Genomic DNA, 16,976 nt, shown 5'->3' with positions numbered 1-16,976 from the left:
ATTCAAGAACTATCTGAATGCAATCCTGTGGCATCTGCTCTAGGCTGACCCTGCTTAAGCAGGGAGGTTGGACCAGATTACCCAGAGGTCTGTTCCAACCTGACCCGTGCTGTGGGGCTGTTCCCCTTACACTAGGTGCCATACAACGTCCTGGACCATGGTTCTGCCACTCTGGGGGAAGGCCAGGGATGAGCAGGACACAACCAGCCACCACTGTCCACCCTTTATTAACCATTCATTGCACCCTGCCCAGTACACTTAGTGTCCTTGAAGAGCTGCTCTCCATGGCCCAGCCGCTCAGTGCTGCTGTATGGACCCTGAGCCAGTCTCGGCCCCGCAGTCACCCTCCAGCTTCTTCTCCACGATCCTACGGGGAAGAGGTGTGTGTTAGCGACGCGGCCCGGCCGCGCTTTCCCTGGTTGCCCCGCCACCCCGGGCCGCACCTACCGAAGGTGTTCGAAGCGCCGTAGCGCTGCCATCCCGCCGCCGGGCTGGGCTGTTCGCCGTCGCCGCAGCCGCCGCAGGGCCCGCGCCATGCGCCGCTGGCCCGCGTACCGCCAGACGAGGCGGGCGCGCTCCTCGGGCCGCTCGGCCCCGCCGCTCCGGAACAGGCTCCGCAGCTCTAGCAGCCCCACGCCCTGGAAGATGTTGGCCGAGGCCCGCTTACGGGCGCGGGCTGCGGGCGCCGCCTGTCCCGGAGAGTCGCTCACCACCGACGCCGGAGTGCCCATGGCCCTGGCCGCTGCGGGCACCGAACAGTCGGCGTCAGACTCCGGTCTCGCCGTCCGGTCCGGTCTGCTTCCCCCGGGATCCGGCGCGGATGCCCAGTGAGGAAGGGCGGGCATCGGGGGAAGGGCGGTCCGGGGCGCCGGGCAGGGGGCCAGCCGCGCAGGCGGAGCCGCCCGGGAACGCGGGAGACGCCCCGGCTCGGGCCGGGGCACGCAAGTCCGGTCCCGCCCCGCCCGGGGCGCTGGGCCCCGCCGTGACCCACTTTCGCTCCGACACCGCCCCGCGCCCACCGGTCCCTCGCACAGACCTGGCGGGGGCGGCTCCGCCTGGTGCCCGCTGCGTTCCCGGACCCGCTTCGCGCCACCGCACCGGGGTCCCGCCGCGGCCGCGCGCCCCATTCATCCGCTCGCTGCGCGCCGCCCCGCCCCGCCGCCAATCCCCGCCCGCCTCCCGCTGCCAGGACCAATCGGCGCCGAGGGGCGCGGCCGCGCTGCTCCGCTGAGGAGGCCACGTGGCGTGGGTGACGTCACGGGCGGGGTGCGAGGCCCCGCCCCGGGCGGGGCCACGCCGCGCACCTCTCCGAGGGGAATCCCAGATGACGTAAGGGGAACCCCGGCGCGCGCCCCCCGCCGGCCGCCGCACGGGGTCCCGGTGCGCTGTCCCTGGGCCCCGCCGCCGGCATCGGTCGCCGTCTCCTTTCGCGCCCGCGTTGTTGTCCCCCCTCCCCCCCGGCGGCAGCAGCACGGGAGGGGCGCGGCGGGCCCTGCTCGAAGGCGCATCCGCGGCGGCTCTCGGGTGTCATGATGGGCTGGCCGGAGGTGCGGCGGGGCGCGGAGGCGGGGCGGGGAGGAGAGGAGAGGCCCCGCGCGGGGAGGACCGCTAAGTGCCAGATGTTTGGCAACGGTCGGGGAGGAAGTCGCTGCCGGGGCCCTGAGTCCCGCCCGAGCCGCGCCGGAGCAGGCAGGGCCGCGCCATGGCCCGCACGGCTCCTCCGACAGTGCCGCCGCCCCCGGGGCCGCCGGCCCGCGGCTCCCTCAGCCTCCATCGCGCCTACCTGCGGAGCCCGCTGGGCCTGCTACGCTTGGGGCAGCTGGCGCTGGGCGCTGCCTTCTGGGTGACGGTAGCGGCTCATAAGTACGAGGGGGCGGCTCACTTCGCTCTGTTTGCCGCCGTCCTGGTCTGGCTCCTCACCCTGGCCCTCTTCGGGCTGAGCCTGCTGGGGCGCTGGGAGCTGGTGCCCTGGCTGGGCTCCCGCTGGCTCCTCACCAACCTGGTGCACGACCTGGCACTGGGCGTGGGGCTCTACGCAGCTGCCACTGGCATCATGGGTCACAAGGCCAAGCAGAGAAGCTTTTGCAACCTGCCGGGCTACAGCCAGCATTGCCTCTACAGTGCCTACCTGAGCGCCTCCATCTGCGGGGGCATCACTGCCTGCCTGTACCTCTTCTCTGGGCTCTATTGCCTGTCACGGCGTTGCCAGGACCAGCGAGACATCATCTGAGATCCCGTGCCACTTGGCTCCCCTTCTCAGCCACCGACAGAACACAGCCCGTCTTTGGGATGACATGACCCTGCCGCCCCATCCTCTCCTGGCTGACTGCACTGCAATTCCTCCAGAGACTCCTGCACAGACGGATGGACAGACAGAGGACTTCGCCGAGCATGGCTTTCGCTGCAACGCACCGAAACACCGTGGACACCCAGCCACTGCACAGGCCCTTCTCCCACCCCTGGACAGACATAGGCTACTGCAAGTGGAAGGACCCAAATGGGGAGCCCCTAAGAGGGATACCAATCTTTGGGAGCCCTCCTAAGACTCCAGCCAAACTCCCCTGCCCCTGGTCTTGCAGATGCTGCATGCTCAGGTGGGTGCTGACCAGTCCCTGGGGTGGAGGGAGACTGGCCTGGGGGAGCTGAGCTGGGGGCAGCAGTGCCTAGTGGAGTTGGATGGGCATAAACCCCTCTGACCTGCCGGCAGCCCCTTCTTGCCATTCCAGCTGCATGGTGCCTCCACAATTCCCTAAGGGAGGCTCTGAACTTGGCTTCCCCAGCCTGGGCCCCTCTTTCTGTCTGGCCTGAAAACGTCTTTCATCTTATTGGAGCCCCAAAGGGCTCGGTCCCTCCCTGCCCTGCACACTGGGGGCGTGGAGATACCGAGGTACTGCACAGCCAGATCCAGCATCACCCCGGTCTGGTGTGGGGATTGAGCAGGGGAGCAAGGCCTCCATTGCTGTGTAGTGAGGGGAAGGGCAAGTGGAGCTGTAACCTGTCCGTCACCCTGGGAAGGGGGTAAATTCCTCCAGCCTTGGAGTTTGTTCAGTCCTGGGATGGGGCCAGGTGCCCTTGGGGTTGAGGGGAACCAGTCATGGGGTTGTTCTCTCCTCCTGCTGTCCTGTAGAGACGTTTGTAGCTCCATGCCACCCAGAGCCATTGAACCAGCCCTGGGGCCAGGCTACTCCAAAAGGGACAGAAACAGCCTCGCTGATGGTTCTGGAGATCAGCCTGCAGCCCTGCCTGTCTCTGCTGCACTTGGTTTATCATCCTGGAACATTCCCATCTTTGGACTCTCTGGGACTGGGCAGAGCCTGGAGACTGTGGTGAGGTGGAAGGGAAGGGTGAGCATTACAGCATGGCAATGCTAGGCTGTGCTAGCACTCTGACCATGGGGGAGCTGGGGCCAGGCACTGTGGGACCACAGCCTATCTTGGAGAACAGAAGAGGACACCAGCACTGGAGCCAGCCCAGCCCTGGATCAGCCTCCACAACCCACCGGGTGCCAAGCCCTGATGAGGCCATGTAGGGCTGACTTGAGAAATGGGCAGCCAGAGACAGAATTTTTGGAGCAGCACCACACTAGGGCTGTCCTGCCACAAGCCCTCCTCACCCTGCCTAGAGGCAGGTCCTCTCTATTGCTCCCAGTGCGAGGAAGGGTCTGCTTCAGTCTCTGTGTAGACTCAGATCAGTGAGATGGGTGTCCCCAGCAGCTGGCCACAGCTGGCTGTTGCCTGGGGTTCCCTGGAGCCTTTTGTGAGGTGGAGAGCAGCAGCCATGGTTGCCCTGGGGGCTTGAAGGGGTCTGGGATTGGTACTGGGTCACCACTTCCATCATGATGTGCTGTCCCAGTGTGCACCCCATCATGCTCAGGGGCCCTGCTAACCCGCAGGCCCTGGGTGGGACGTGCTGTCTTTGCCCGGTGTCAAGGCTGGTCCCTGACACCACCTGCCTCTGCCTACTCTGGTGCGGCCGTTGGCCCAGGCTGTCCAAAATGCCCTCGGTGCTTCTGCCACCACAAGTGCCTTTCCCTGGCTTTCTGCAGCCCTGTCTGTCACACCAGCTCTATCCCCTTACAGCCTCCTTTCAGGTGCCAATGGATTCACCTTCCAAATAAAGCGATGTTGGCGCTCACTGGGTGTCTGGGGCTTTGTGATGGGCTGGGACCTGCTGGGTATGAGGTCTGAGCTGAGATCACACCCAGCTCTCTAGCCCTGCACCCTGGGGCCTCTCTGCTTGGAGCCTCTGGCCATGGTCATGAAGTCGTGGGGTGCTCTAGGGTCACAGGCAGGCTCCCTGGTGCTGAGCCACTGCTCCTGCTAGAGAGGCTTAAGCCTCTGTCCTTGAGGACAGGGACTATCCCTGTCCCTGCTGCCTGTCCAGAGACAGGGCACAGCCTGATGCTCACATGGGGCTCCCAACAGAGCAGAGGGAAGCCAAGTCCGCAGGGTTCTGTGGCTGTGGGATGCACTGAGGACAGGATTTAGTTACATTCCTAAGGGCCTCGTCACTCCATGCTGAAAGGGCCTTCTGTCCCAGGGCCAGGGCACTGCTGGGCAATCATGTACACACTGACTGGCCCTTGGTGGGTCAGGGGCCAACGGAGGGCTGCCAGCATCTCCCAGGACTGGCTCCAGCTCTGGGATGCACTCTTGGGACAGGGTTGAATCTTGGACCTGGACCCACAGCTGAGATGTCACTGGGAACCCAGCCTTCTGCCTATGGGACACACACCCTGTTCATCAGAGGCTGCAGGCAGCTGGCAGCAGCACTGAGCCCTCATTGTTCAACAGCCATCACAGGGTTATAACAAGGTTAGAACTTTTGGCATCAGATGAAGTCCAGGATTCCCAGAGCATTCCTGGGAGCCAGCATCCCTGCTCTACTGCAAGCACCTTTCAGGACAGCCCATGGTGCCTGGAGCAGTGCGAGCAGGGCTGCAGGCAGTGCACCCAGGGCTGGGCTGCTTTGGGGGCATGGAGGGGCAGCAAATGAGCTGCCAGCCAGGCTCACGGGCCCGTGAGGAACCTGTTGTTCTGTTCCAGGGGCTCTGGGTGTGGGGCTGCTCTCTGGTCTCTCCTGGGGGAGAGGTGGTCCAGCAACGGGCTCATGGGGACAAACCCATCGTGCCCGACACAGCTGGATGCAGGCCATGTAAAGACCCAGACTGGGACTGAGCCCTGAACCAAGATTAGACCCGGATCAGTGCCCAGCCCTGGACTGGGACCGGATCTAGGCTGTGCCTGAGCCCTACACCAGAGCAGACCCGAATCGGGACGGGGCCGAACCCCGTGTCTAGACCGGGCCCACCGAGAATCGGCCTCGAGCCTCACGCCCAGAGCGCCTGGCACCCAGCGCGGGCAGGCCCCGGCACGCCGAGGCGGCGGCGAGAGCGGCCCGTTGCCCGCGGGCGGGGCCCTGCGCCGCGCCCGGCCCGCCGCTCCCATTGGCTGCGCGCGGGATCGCGGCGCGCCCGGCCGCGTCACGGGAGCGCGCGGCGGGGTCGGGCCGAGCGCGGCGGGGCCGCTGCGCTCCCGGTCCCGTCATGCAGGCGGTGGAGCGGGACGGGGCGGCAGGCGGCCCCGAAGGGGCTACGGGAGCCGGTGAGGCCCCGCCGGAGCCGTCGCCGCCCAAGGCCGCCGCTGCTTTCGACTTGCTGGAGCTGGTGCGGAGCTACCGGCGGCTGGAGCTCTACCTGGAGCCGCTGCGGGACGCCGCCGAGGGTGTCCGCTCCCTCCTCCGGTAGGTGCGAGCTGGGCCGCGATCGAGACTGAGACCGAGACCGTCCCTGGGGTCTCATGTCCCTTACCTTCTCCTCTCTCGGCAGGTGGCAGCGGCCTGTGTGCTCTCTCCTGGTCTGCCTCGGCCTCAACTTCCTCCTGCTCACTCTCGGCCAAGGTGCGTGTCGGGGGTCAGGGCTGGTCCCCTTCCCGGACCGTCCGGGCTGACGCTGTCCCGTCTTTTCCAGCTGCCTGGTACTCGGTGCTCGCCCTGCTGGTGGCGGTGCCGGCCCTGCTGGGTTACCTGCAAGAGACGTGCCGGGCCCGGCCCTCGGAGCCGGAGCTGGTGCGCAGGAGGTACCACAGCATCCGCAGGGAGGATCTGCGCAAGGTGCAGCTCTCGCGGCAGGAGGCCGTCGCCCAGGTCAAGAGCTTGTGAGTCCCTGGGGCCGCCCCAGCGGTGGCACTGTGGGAGCCTCTGCCGCCAGAAGGGCTTCTCAGAGGCTGTGCGGGGCTTGTGCCAGTTTGGCCACCGTAACCCGTGTGAATGTGGGGGAACGAGGGTGTGTGTTTGTAGAGCTTTTTTGTGACTGTCTCATTCACAGCCTGATCCAGCTGGAGGGGTTTCTGAGCGGGATGTGCTGCAGCTGTGAGGCAGTGTACCGTGTGCTGTACTGGGAGAACCCCACTGTCTCTTCCCAGTGAGTAGTACTGGGTCAGGCACCCTGTGGTGGGCTTGGTGGGGAGAGGGGCTCAGCCAGGCCTGCGGCACCTTGTTTGATTTGTTTGGTACTTGGAGAGAACAAGTGGAACACCAGGTGAAGGAAGGGGTTTTATTTTCTCATGTGGGTTGCTCTGACTTGACTGCAGTATCCTGCTGCTTTCCATAGGTTTTATGGGGCGCTGCTGGGCACTATCTGTGTCCTCTACCTGCTGCCCCTCTGCTGGGTCCTGGCCATCCTCAACAGCACCCTCTTCCTGGGCAACACCCAGTTCTACCAAGGTATGAGACCTCCCTGGAAGTGCCCTGTGTGGGATGGGTTGGGGAAAGGCCCTCTGAAGCCAGGGATCCTGCCCTGGACCTCTCTCTTACATGAGCCCACTGTCCTGTGTCAGGCTCCACCATAGACCCTGAACCCCCCTGAAAGCAGTGATGTCCTAGGGGTGGTGCTCAGCAGCCCAGGGTGGGTGGTGTAGTCCTGGGGCTCAGCTGTTGGAGGTGAGAGTCTCTCCTCATGTGTGTCCCAGCCCAGGTACTGTTTCCTTCTCTTCTCTGTGGTGTGGCAAACCAGGGTCTGTCAATGCAGCCTGTGTGTGGGCATCTCCACCCCTCTCAATCTCTGACCCTGCTCTTCAGAATTTGAAACACATTCAGTGCCTGTGGCAGTGTATGACACAGGCTTGAAAACGTGCCATTGGAAGGGAGAGGAGCCCTCTTCTGTGGCTTGTGCTGGAGGAGTGTTGGATGTGTCTGAGCTGTGACTTTGGCTCCTGCTGCTCCCTGTCTTGAGCTGGGGCAGGTGGTGGAGGGGGGTTCCCTTCTTCCCTAACTTTGATGTGTGAGCAGAGGAGGGCTCAGGACATCTGATGAGTGAATGATATGTGTCAGTGCCCCACCTAGAGCTCTGGAGATCAGGTCTTGCAGCTGGCTTTTGTATGGTGTGGCTGGGAGTAGGGAAATGCCACTCTACTCCAGCTGTATTCCCGTCTTAACCAGTGATAATGGAGCTCAAGGCCTCCATCGAGCAGTGTGTGGGCTCCAAACCCCTCGAGAGCACTCCAGAGCCTGCTGAACCCCTGCCACCAGCTGCTGCCCCAGATCGGACCCCCACCCCCACCAGCACAGAGGTGAGATAGGGGCAGGGCTGGCAGTTGTGGGATGGGAGCTGGAGAGCCAGCCCTTGGGTCTGACCGTGCCTGTGTCCCTCTACACACAAACTTCTTCCAGCTGCCATCTTTGCTGGAAGCCTGTGAGCCACTCCCAAGTTACTGGGATGCTGCTCTCTGCCGTGGGGGCTCGGCTCAGTCCTTTTGCCACATGTAAGGATGTGGTCTGAGGAGGCAGGGGCACACCTCACCTTCTGACACTTGTGTCACCTCGGGCCAGATCAGTTGTCCTGGAACCTGCTCAGAAATGTGGGGCCATCTTTGGACAGAGGCAGGGGAACAGCAGGACTAGCTTTGTCTATCTCTTGTAGGACCTTACCCCTGGCAGTGTGGAGGAAGCAGAGGAGGCAGAACCTGATGAAGAGTTCAAAGATGCTATTGAGGTTTGAGACTGGTTGGGGTAGGCTGTGCCTGCAGGGTAGCTGAGGTGGGAAAGGGACAAAGGCCTTGTTGGGCCTACCGGGTGCTCAGGGAGGGTGGCTGTGGGGCTGGTGCCTCTGACTCTGTCTGTACTCACTCTCTGTCCCATGCTGCGGGAGAAGGAGAACCAGCTGCTGGTCATGGTGAGTACTGCCATGCCAGGGTGTGGCATCTCCTCCCAGCTGGAGCTTTGCCTTGTTTGTCGGTGGCTTGTAGAAATGCCAGGTGGAGCACGCTGCTTGTGCCTCTGGTGTGGGCTGCCCTGCAGCCCTCAGTGTGTCCCCAGCCACCCTGTGGTGCTCAGCTGGCTCTGCTCTCTGCAGGAGGATGATGAGAGCTCTCAGTGCTCAGCAGATTTTGACCTCAGCCTCCCAGACAATGGTTTTATGAGCAAAAACGAGGTGATCCGCAGCAAGGTGTCACGCCTGACCGAGCGCCTGCGCAAGCGCTACCCCAGCAACAACTTTGGTGAGTTTGGAAGCAGGTGCTTTTTGGGGGAGCTCAGCAGCGTGGGGTCTGTGCTGCTTCCAGTAGTGACCGTAGGACTGGGAGTGGAGAGGGTGGTGTGGTACCTGCTAGGGCTGTGCTGACACCTCCAGTGACCCACTCCATGGGGAGGAGGGTCCCAGCACTCCTAGGAAGGGCACGGACAGGAAGGTGCAGCAATGTCATCTCTGAGCTGAGCCTTTACAACAGCTATGGATGTTCTTGTGCCACTTGCAGCCCCAGGCAGCAGAGCCCTGCCTGACCTCTGCTCTCTTTCTGCCAGGGAACTGCACGGGCTGTGCCGCCACCTTCTCTGTGCTCAAGAAGAGGGTGAGTCTTCAGCTTCTGCCCCAGCTTGCTGTCTGCACCTGGGGCAGAGGTGTTGCTCATGTCTGGCTTGACCTGGATTTCTCCAGCAGTTCAGGTGTCTCGCCTCAGTCACAGCCCAGATGACCTCAGCTAAATGCTAGGTGTTGTCACATGCCTAATGGTACCAGGGATTCCTCGTGTTGTGGAGCATTTGTCCATTTACTCCTTTGGAGGCTGCCTCAGGCCAAACCCACATTGTTATGTGTGTTATTGCAGAAGGTACCTGCTCTGTGCCCTGGTTTAGTCCATTTCCTTTGGCCTTTCTGGTGAAGCAGAGCATGGGTCTGCTAGTGGGAATGACCTGTTGCCTTATCTGAGCTCTGTGTGTGATGCTTGGCACACAGTCTGTGGGCAGCTCTCAGAAGGAGGTGTAGACTTTTGGCCCCCTTCATTTACTCCTGGGCTAGTCTGATACACATCTGGGGCTCACCTCCATCCTTCTCCACAGCGGAACTGCAGTAACTGTGGGAACAGCTTCTGCTCCAGGTGTTGTTCTTTCAAAGTCCCCAAGGCCGTGATGGGAGCCACAGGTGAGTTGAAAGGTCGGGGGGGGAGAGCTCCTGCTTCCACCTGTTCTGTCTGCTCAGCCATTTGCCCCAGCCCTGGTGGGGAGGGTAGACAGGATGTTCCCAGCACAGCCTGGCTTGGGACAGAGCAGTGATGAATTTGCAGCTCTGGAAGCAGCTTTATGGCTGGGGTCCCTAGCCTGTGGTGGGAAAGGGGGAGCATCTCTGACATCTGCTTTCCTTTCCAGCCCCGGAGGCTCAGAAGGAGACAGTGTTCGTGTGCGCTGTCTGCAACCAGCTGCTCATCAAGTGATGAAACAGGCCCAGCCAGCTCCTGTGTCCTGTGCTGTGACACCTGAGACAGCCGGCAGGCAGTCTTGCCGCTGGGAGCCTGGACTGTTTGGATCCCAGCGTGGCATTCCCCTGCCAGAGGACGCTTGCACTTGCACTCCTCCTGCCAGCGCCAGGCTGGATGGACCAGCTGTCCTTGCCATGCACCATCTGGGTCCCTGTGGTGGAGCATTGCCCACAGTTGTGCCCCATCCTCACAGCTGCTCCAAGCCCTGGGTGCTCTCTGGCACTTGCTGTGCCCTGCCATGTGCTTGCCCAGGCCCTTTGGCCTGGCTCAGTGATGGAAGAGCCATCCTTCCTACTCATGGTCCTGCCTTTGCCTCCTGGCTGGGGCAGAACAACCTCAGGGCTCTGTCCCTACCTTTCCCAGCACTGTGCTATAAGTGACTGTATTTTTGGGATCAAGTCAGAGCTCCTCCTGCATCCCTTGAGGTCTAGACTAGCTAGATCTTTCATCCGGGCTCAGCTGAGACTCTGCTAGTCACTCCTGTGCTCCTCAGCCTCACTGCCTGCAGGTTTAGTCTTTTACCCCTGAATTTGGCTGTAGCCCAGAGGAGGAAAGAGACTGAGTTTGGGTTGGGCTGTGTGGCTGGATCTCCAGTGCAAGAAAAGGCAGGAGTTGGTGCTGCTCTGTGCACTTAGTGACTGCTGCTTTCTACTACAGATTAATATATAATTGCATATAGAGAATGACCAATAAATTTCTTGTCCTCAACTGGCTCTTGTGTCATCATCCCAGTGAAAGCTGTCCCAGTCCCAGGTCACTCTGACACCTCTGTGGCCTTGGCCCTGCTGTCCTGCAGGTGATTCTGGAGAGATGGTGTGTCTGTGCCACCAGCTCTATGTGCTTTACTGGAATTCCCATCTTCTGTCCTGCTGTAGCCTTGTTTGCCCCCTGCTCAGAGCTGTGTGCAGCTGCTTGTCAGCTGTGCCAGGGCTGGATCCTGCTGGGCTGGAGCCAGGGAGCACCTCAGCTCTGACAGGAGCTGCTGAGCTTCGTCTGCCTCCTGTGGCTGCTCCTTCCCCTGCCCTCCCCAGGCAGTGGTCCCACCAGCTGCCTGTGTGCACAAGGATGACCTTTCCTTGTGTGAACAGCAAAGCTCCCAGCTATCCCAGGAATGTGACCCTGGCTGCTGTGCAGCTGGGAACAGCCATGGCCTGGGTCCCTGCCAGCCAGCTGCAGCTTCCTCCAAGTCAGGGCATCTGGGGGGCCAGTGCCTGCCAGGCTGTGACACCCACCACTCTGAGAGGTTGCTGGAGCCCAGACCTCGCTGCAGGCTCTATATCCCACCAGTGTGGGAGCTCCTATGGGGCAGGCAGCCTAAACACTCATCTTGGATGTGGGCTCATAAACTCCTTCACATGGAAATCTGGGGAAAAGCTGGAATTTGATGAGGGTGTCTGGGTTGTGCTGGGTGTGCAGGGGACTGGTGTGCAGAGGGCTGAGCAGTTAAGTGGGGGCAGTGGAGCAGCTGTAACATTTGGGAGGGGGCTGTGTAGCACCCCAAGAGCTGTGGGTGGGTTTGTGAGGGTGTCTGCAATGGGATGATTACTGGGCTGGGAGGGGTGAGCTTGCTCAGACGGCTGACAGTGGGAGGCAGAGGAGCTACTTATATTTCTAGAGGAAAACACTTGGAGCAATGAGCATGATGGCCATGTATGTCTGAGCACTCTCTGGGAAGATGCTAATGACACAGAATACAGAGGGCTACAGATAAACTTAGGCTGTGGGAGATGGGGTTTTATTTATGCTTTTTAAGTTGTGCAGTAAAATGTCATAATTGACAGTGTTTATTCCTATGGAAGTGTGCTCAGCAGTCAAGCTCTGAACATACCTTCTAATAATATTTGAATTTTTTCCCCATTTTTTTTTTCCCAGTGGCCAGGGAGCAAGGTGGAGGCAGTGAGTGCCTGCTCGTGGTGTGAGGCTGGGGCAGGGGCTGGCTGCCCCATATTCCTGGCTGGCTGTGGGGCAGGGGCACAGGCACCTCTCCCTGGCCAGAGCAGGAGATTTGGGCTCTGGAGGCTGACCAGTGGGACCAAGACCATGGCCAAGGAGGGCAGAGGGAAAAGAGGTCACCCCAGAGCAGGGCAGGTGCCCAGTGCTCTTGTCAGCCAGAAGAAGGTGGGAGCAGACATCCTGCAGCCTCAATTTCCCTCTTGTCCCAGGAGGCTCCCTGAGGCTGGGCCAGCTCCAAAGAGAAGATGCAGTGTCAGGCAGCCAGGCACTGGGTAAATATCCTGGCGACCACCTTCGGGCCCCCCTCATGCTTTGGGATGGGTGGATACAAATATGCACTGGGTAAACACGACTGGATCGTTCAGGCTGCCCCCTTGCCAGCTGGAACTGGGGGGCAGCTGGGGGAGTGGAGCTGAGCTAAGGGACAGTGCCCTGCTGCCATCAGAGGGGCCGGGCTGAGGGCTGCCCTGGTCCTTGGGCTCTTGGGAGGGTCCTGGCTAGTGTAGGTGGGTGGCCCTAGGAATCTTTTCAGAGAAGGCTGGAGGTTGTGGCATGGGAGGTCTGGCAGCCGAGCAGGGGTGGCAGGGAGCTGCAGACAGGGCTTTCAGACGAGACAGTGTGGGGAGGACAGGGTTGGAGGCTGCCTGGTCCAGTATCTGTCCCCTATGATGCTCAGTGCCACGCTTCTCACAAGTGCTGCGAGCTCCCAGACCATGGATTTATTCCCTGGGGTGACAAAGGAAGAAACTTCCCTGGCAAACATTGTCAGACCCAGCTGTGGAGCTCCAGCAGCAGTGACAGCCTCATCCCCCCATCTTATTCATCTCAATGCCCTCCTGGGCTCCCTGGAGTGGCAGGGGTGCCTGAGTCTCCAGTGATGCCTGTGACCACTAGGAACCACATCTCTTGGCTTGGCTGGACTGCCCACGTTCAGGGTCTGGGCTCAGCACCTGAAGTGGGGCTAGAGCCAGATCCTGGGGTGACCTTGCTCCCTCAGGCTGCTTCACCCAGTGGGCAGGATTGGGACCCCCCTCCCATTCTTCTGGGGTCCCTGAGGGAGCCCCAGGGGACTCTTACCCATGAACTGCAGTGAGCTGCACACAGACTTCTCTGAGGTGGAATAATTTACTGTGGTGTGGATGGGCAAGGGATGCGTGGGCAAGGGATGCGTGGGCTGGGTCACAGCAGGGGTGTGTGCGAAGGATGCAGCAGGGCTGGTCTGGGGGGCTTGGAGGGGGACCCCCCTCACACACTGAGCCATGTGGTGTGGGGAGTGGGGGAGCCCAGGAAGGGGTTGTGCTGGTCTGGGCACTTGGTCTTGAAGGGGACAGTCAGTGGGGACAGAGGGGCAGGAGGGACCTGCCTGGGCTGGGCTGGGCTGGGTCTCTGCGAGGGTGAGATAATCCAGGGCTGGGTCTGAGCTTCAGGTGAGGGCATGGGTTGGTGGGCTGGAATAGGGACTGGGGGACTGAGGGTCTGGGGCATGTCATGAGGGAGCTGGGCAAAGGACATGGGTGCAGGGTAGGGGTCCCAGGTGTAGCCAAGAGGGCCAAGCAGGGATCCTAAATGAAAGCAAGGGTCTCTGGGCTTCTGGGCAGGGAACCTGGGAATAGACAAGGGTCTCCAGTGCAGACCAGGGCTCACAAATGTGCAGAACAAGGGTCCTGGGTCCAGACTAAAGTCCTGGGCAGGGGCAGGGGTCTTTGGAGCAGAACAGGGGTGCCAGGGGTGCAGAGCAGGGCTCTCAGGAAGAGGCAGGGGTCTTGGCTGTGGATCAGGGCTCCCACAAATGCAGCAGGGAATCCTGTGGGTGCAGAGCCGGATTCTGAGGCACAACCGAGGGACTGAGGTGAGCACAGCTGGGCTCCTGGGGTGCAGCCAGGGAGGCCAGGGGTGTGATGTTGGGCCAGTGCAGGAGTCCTGGAAAAGGGCAGGGTGGGAAAAGCCCTAGTGCTGCCCAGCCCCATAGAGCAGGGGGTGGTAGAGGGGGCAAGGGTAGGAGAACATGAACTTGACTGCGAACTTCATCTCCTTGTTGTGCTTCTGCCAGGGGTAGATGGCCAGGAGCAGCAGGCGGCTGCCCACTTTGCGGCCCATGACCAGGAAACTGCCACTGAGGCTGTCAAGCTGGGGGCAGGGGCAGGCACCCACGTTCCTCATGTGCAGCACCATCTTCTTGGTGTCCTTACGCTTCAGTGGGCCCAGTTTCAGCACCTTCTTCTTCTGGGCAGCCACCAGCCGCCGCTCCCCGTTCTCCTCCGTCATCTCCTTGATGCGCATTTTCACCACTGCATGGGGCAGCCATGGGGCACGGTTGGGGGAGGGGAGCACAGCTGTGGTTCTGGGGAGGGGAGGGTCTAGGCCAGGCACCTGTGCAGGACATCCCTGGGGTGGGTCTCTGGGGACGTTACTGTGTGGGGAGGGGAAAGGGGTTGCTGGGGGGGGTCCAGCAGAGGCCCCCAGTGGTCCTCCCAAATGTCCCACTCTGCCTGTCCCCCCACCAATGTCTTCTCCTGTGGTGCACTCATTCCATGCACGAAGGGTCCAAGGGAATGGCTCAGGGGTCTCCCATGGGGCTGTCCTCCTACAACCCCACCCTCTGGCCAGCTCCTGCCACAGCTGTCAGACCTAGGGGAGGCAGACCCTTGTCCAGGGGGGTGGGGAAGAAGACCCCGGCACTCACCAAAGTCACTGGAGCACATCTGCTCCATCATGCCATCTGCCTTGTGCTCCATCTCACACTGGGTGCAGATCTTGGACACTGCAGTGAAAGACCAATCACTGTCACAGCTTCCTGCTGCTGATACTTGTCACCTGGGCCAGCTCCTCGGGGACATGTGGGTAGAGCCCAGCAGCTCCTCTGCTCCCTAGGTAGCTGTGCTGGGGTGATGTGGGGAGGCACAGAGCACCTCACTTGCCAGGGTCATCCCCCAGGAGGGGAAGAGATATGGGGACACCCTCCCATCAGATGCCGGCACTTGGAAGCACAGCAACAGCAAGGGTGGCCCCAGCTGTCACAGCCCTGATCCTGACCCTGGGCTGCCTTTGGGTGATGTCCCCTCTCCTGCCTGAGGGGACAGCCACCCTGCAGCAGCAGCGGGGGCTGAGACCCACAGGTGCAGCTTGCTCTCTGCAGCTGACATGGGACCCAATGGGAGGAGAGGGACACAGCACTGCGGCAGAGCCGCCAGTGGCTCCCACCTCATCCCATGTTCTTCCTTATCCCGGGACAGCTCTGTGCAGGCAGCTGGGAGCCCAGGGTTCCTAGGCAATGAGTGGTGCCCAGACAAAGCTGATACTGTGCCCACTCCCGCCCTGCTGCAGACAGAGTCCTTGGCCACCACCAGTGTCCTGGGCTGTGCTTTGAGCAGTGAAGGGATGGGTGTGCACGTGCTCCACATGCATTCCCATCCCATTACAGCACCCTTCCCACTTACCTGGTGGCGGCGTGGCTTTGCTGTTTCCAAACTGGACGGCGATGCAGAGCTCGTGGTCAGAGGGGAACTTGCCACAGTGCAGCATCTCAGGCCAGGGGAAGCCGTAGGACTCCATGACAGGGGCGCAGGAGTCACGCACCACCTCACAGAGGGAGCGGCAGGGGTAGACGGGCTGGTCAAGGCAGACAGGGGCGAAGAGGGAGCACAAGAAGAGCTGGGTATCGGTGTGGCACTGCTTGGCGAGCAGGGGCACCCAGCTGCCAGCCTGCTGCTTGGCTTCGGCCATGGTCTCGTGCTCCAGCAGGTTGGGCAGCCGCATGCGCTTGTAGCCCACGTCGCGGCAGAGCTGCATGTCGGGCGGGATGTCGAGGCACTGCGGCTCCCGCCCGTAGAAGCGCCCGTGGGGCTGGCTCTCGGGCTGCCACCCGTAGTAGTCGTAGTGCTGCCCGCCGCCCAGGGACCCTGCCAGCGCCAGCGCCAGGGCCAGCAGCGCCGTGCCCCGGGACCCCGGGGGGCTGCCCGCCTGCGGCATCGCCGCCGCTGCCTGCCTGCCGCTGCCGGCCGCGGCTGCCGAGCGGGATGGGAGCGTGGCTCGGCACCCTGCCTGCTCCCTTAGCGCCTCCCACGCTCGCTGCCCTTTCTAAGGAGGTTGGAGACCTCGCCGGCAGCCAATCTGCTCTGCCTGCTGGGCCCCCCGGGGCTGGCCCCCGGCTCCCCCTAGTCTGCCCGCACCGCTGCCACCTCCAGCCCTCCCTCCCCTCCCTCCCCGGCGCATGCTGCTCCATGCCCCTCGCCCTCCCAGGGAGCCCCCTGGCATGCACCCCCCCAGCCCGCCCTGGCTCTGTGTGCCCCTGGGGTGATGCTTTCTAGGAGGGCTGGCTCGCCTGTCCCATGGCGATGTGTTGTTCCCCCGTTATTCACCAGTCTCACTGCCCCCATCCCACCTGGCACCCCAGCACCCCACAGGCATGCTCTGTCACGGGGCAGGGGACCCTGGTTCCTACCCTATGCCACTCCACTCCCCACTCTTTTCTCCCAAAACAATACGCTTGGGGTGCTGGGGTTTAAGGAAGAGGACATCCCGGAAGGTTCAATGCTGCAGCCCTGGGAGGGCTGGTGTACCCAGGTGCCAGGTGTGCCATCAACGCCAAGGTGACGCCATGGGCATGGGGTCCTTACTCCTCATGGATGGCTCTGCCAGCATGCACCTCGGGCAGTCCATGTCCTGCTGGCACAGGCACAGCTGGGATTACACCTACCAGCAAAGGGCTTGCACCCAGGCCCTGCCAGTGCTCAGGTTGTGGGCAAAGCTAGAGCCCAAGCAGTGGGAGGGTCCTGCCCAGACAACATTCCCCCATTCCCTTGGAGATGAGGGGTGCAAGTCTTAAGACCCCATTAGAAACCCATTTGTCTCCAGGGGTTATCTGGGGCACCCCTCCCTTTCCTATAATCGATGCCCCTGCCTGGCCAACGGGCTTTGGGCTGCCGCTGGCCCCTGCCCACCGGATAAGGCACCTCTGTTAATGGGCGATAAAGCAAACAGTCCAGTGCAGGCAGTGATAGCAGCTGCTCTTTGCCCTGGGCTGGGGGCAGGGACTGCCCCCCAGCCCTGGTGGGGTCCATCTGCTTCAGGGCAATGCTGGGAACCTCAGCTGCACAACCTGCCCTTACCTGTAGCCTGCCTGCCCTGCCCATGCCCTCTGTGCTGGGCTCAGCGCCCACCACTGCATCAGCCAGTGATGCTTGCTCCAGCCCGAGGGTGGGCTGGGTTCATCCCACCCCAACCAAGCCCCGGAGATGGCACCATTAATGTGTAACTGCCAGGGAGCCCGATAAGATA

The 16,976-nt window shown here is 62.0% G+C and overlaps 4 protein-coding genes across 5 annotated transcripts; 2 read left to right on the top strand and 2 right to left on the bottom strand.

Annotated features, from left to right (window-relative positions):
- Positions 1 to 162: 162 nt before the first annotated feature.
- On the bottom strand, positions 163 to 1,906 carry AVPI1 (arginine vasopressin induced 1). Its single transcript, XM_082286423.1, has 3 exons — positions 1,784 to 1,906; positions 448 to 742; positions 163 to 367 (listed from the first exon to the last, which is right to left on the bottom strand). The coding sequence occupies exons 2-3, from the start codon at positions 729 to 731 to the stop codon at positions 298 to 300; spliced, it is 354 nt and encodes a 117-aa protein (XP_082142549.1). The 5' UTR covers positions 732 to 742; positions 1,784 to 1,906; the 3' UTR covers positions 163 to 297.
- Positions 1,317 to 4,113, top strand: MARVELD1 (MARVEL domain containing 1). Its single transcript, XM_082286422.1, has one exon. The coding sequence runs from the start codon at positions 1,703 to 1,705 to the stop codon at positions 2,228 to 2,230; it is 528 nt and encodes a 175-aa protein (XP_082142548.1). The 5' UTR covers positions 1,317 to 1,702; the 3' UTR covers positions 2,231 to 4,113.
- A 1,378-nt stretch (positions 4,114 to 5,491) lies between these two features.
- Positions 5,492 to 9,853, top strand: ZFYVE27 (zinc finger FYVE-type containing 27). 2 transcript variants are annotated; one of them, XM_082286418.1, is made up of 12 exons: positions 5,492 to 5,742; positions 5,828 to 5,898; positions 5,969 to 6,155; positions 6,326 to 6,421; positions 6,611 to 6,723; positions 7,438 to 7,568; positions 7,919 to 7,990; positions 8,150 to 8,170; positions 8,351 to 8,495; positions 8,797 to 8,843; positions 9,331 to 9,412; positions 9,637 to 9,853. In XM_082286418.1, exons 1-12 carry the CDS (start codon positions 5,546 to 5,548, stop codon positions 9,699 to 9,701), a joined length of 1,227 nt encoding a protein of 408 aa, XP_082142544.1. In that variant the 5' UTR covers positions 5,492 to 5,545; the 3' UTR covers positions 9,702 to 9,853. The 2 variants fall into 2 exon arrangements, with proteins under 2 accessions (XP_082142544.1, XP_082142545.1); XM_082286419.1 differs by lacking the exon at positions 8,150 to 8,170.
- Positions 9,854 to 13,646: 3,793 nt separating this feature from the next.
- On the bottom strand, positions 13,647 to 15,668 carry SFRP5 (secreted frizzled related protein 5; the record flags this gene model as incomplete). The annotated part of the gene is made up of 3 exons (XM_082286420.1): positions 13,647 to 13,987; positions 14,383 to 14,460; positions 15,137 to 15,668. The coding sequence occupies 3 exons, from the start codon at positions 15,666 to 15,668 to the stop codon at positions 13,647 to 13,649; spliced, it is 951 nt and encodes a 316-aa protein (XP_082142546.1).
- Between the last annotated feature and the right edge of the window lie 1,308 nt (positions 15,669 to 16,976).

Source organism: Coloeus monedula, assembly GCF_965178545.1.
Source record: "Coloeus monedula genome assembly, chromosome: 8".
NCBI classification, from domain to species: domain Eukaryota; kingdom Metazoa; phylum Chordata; class Aves; order Passeriformes; family Corvidae; genus Coloeus; species Coloeus monedula.
Note: the sequence above shows the minus strand (reverse complement) of the source record. Positions and strands in the feature narration are given on the sequence as shown.

What these genes read in the sequence shown, in the direction of transcription:
- AVPI1 (XM_082286423.1), bottom strand. Translation starts at nt 731, where the DNA reads ATGGGCACTCCGGCGTCGGTGGTGAGCGACTCTCCGGGACAGGCGGCG. An exon ending in CGGCGCTTCGAACACCTTCG is followed by an intron (nt 368 to 447) that starts GTAGGTGCGGCC and finishes TCTTCCCCGTAG; the next exon opens with GATCGTGGAGAAGAAGCTGG.
- MARVELD1 (XM_082286422.1), top strand. Translation starts at nt 1,703, where the DNA reads ATGGCCCGCACGGCTCCTCCGACAGTGCCGCCGCCCCCGGGGCCGCCG.
- ZFYVE27 (XM_082286418.1), top strand. Translation starts at nt 5,546, where the DNA reads ATGCAGGCGGTGGAGCGGGACGGGGCGGCAGGCGGCCCCGAAGGGGCT. An exon ending in CCTGCTCACTCTCGGCCAAG is followed by an intron (nt 5,899 to 5,968) that starts GTGCGTGTCGGG and finishes CGTCTTTTCCAG; the next exon opens with CTGCCTGGTACTCGGTGCTC. An exon ending in AACCCCACTGTCTCTTCCCA is followed by an intron (nt 6,422 to 6,610) that starts GTGAGTAGTACT and finishes TGCTTTCCATAG; the next exon opens with GTTTTATGGGGCGCTGCTGG.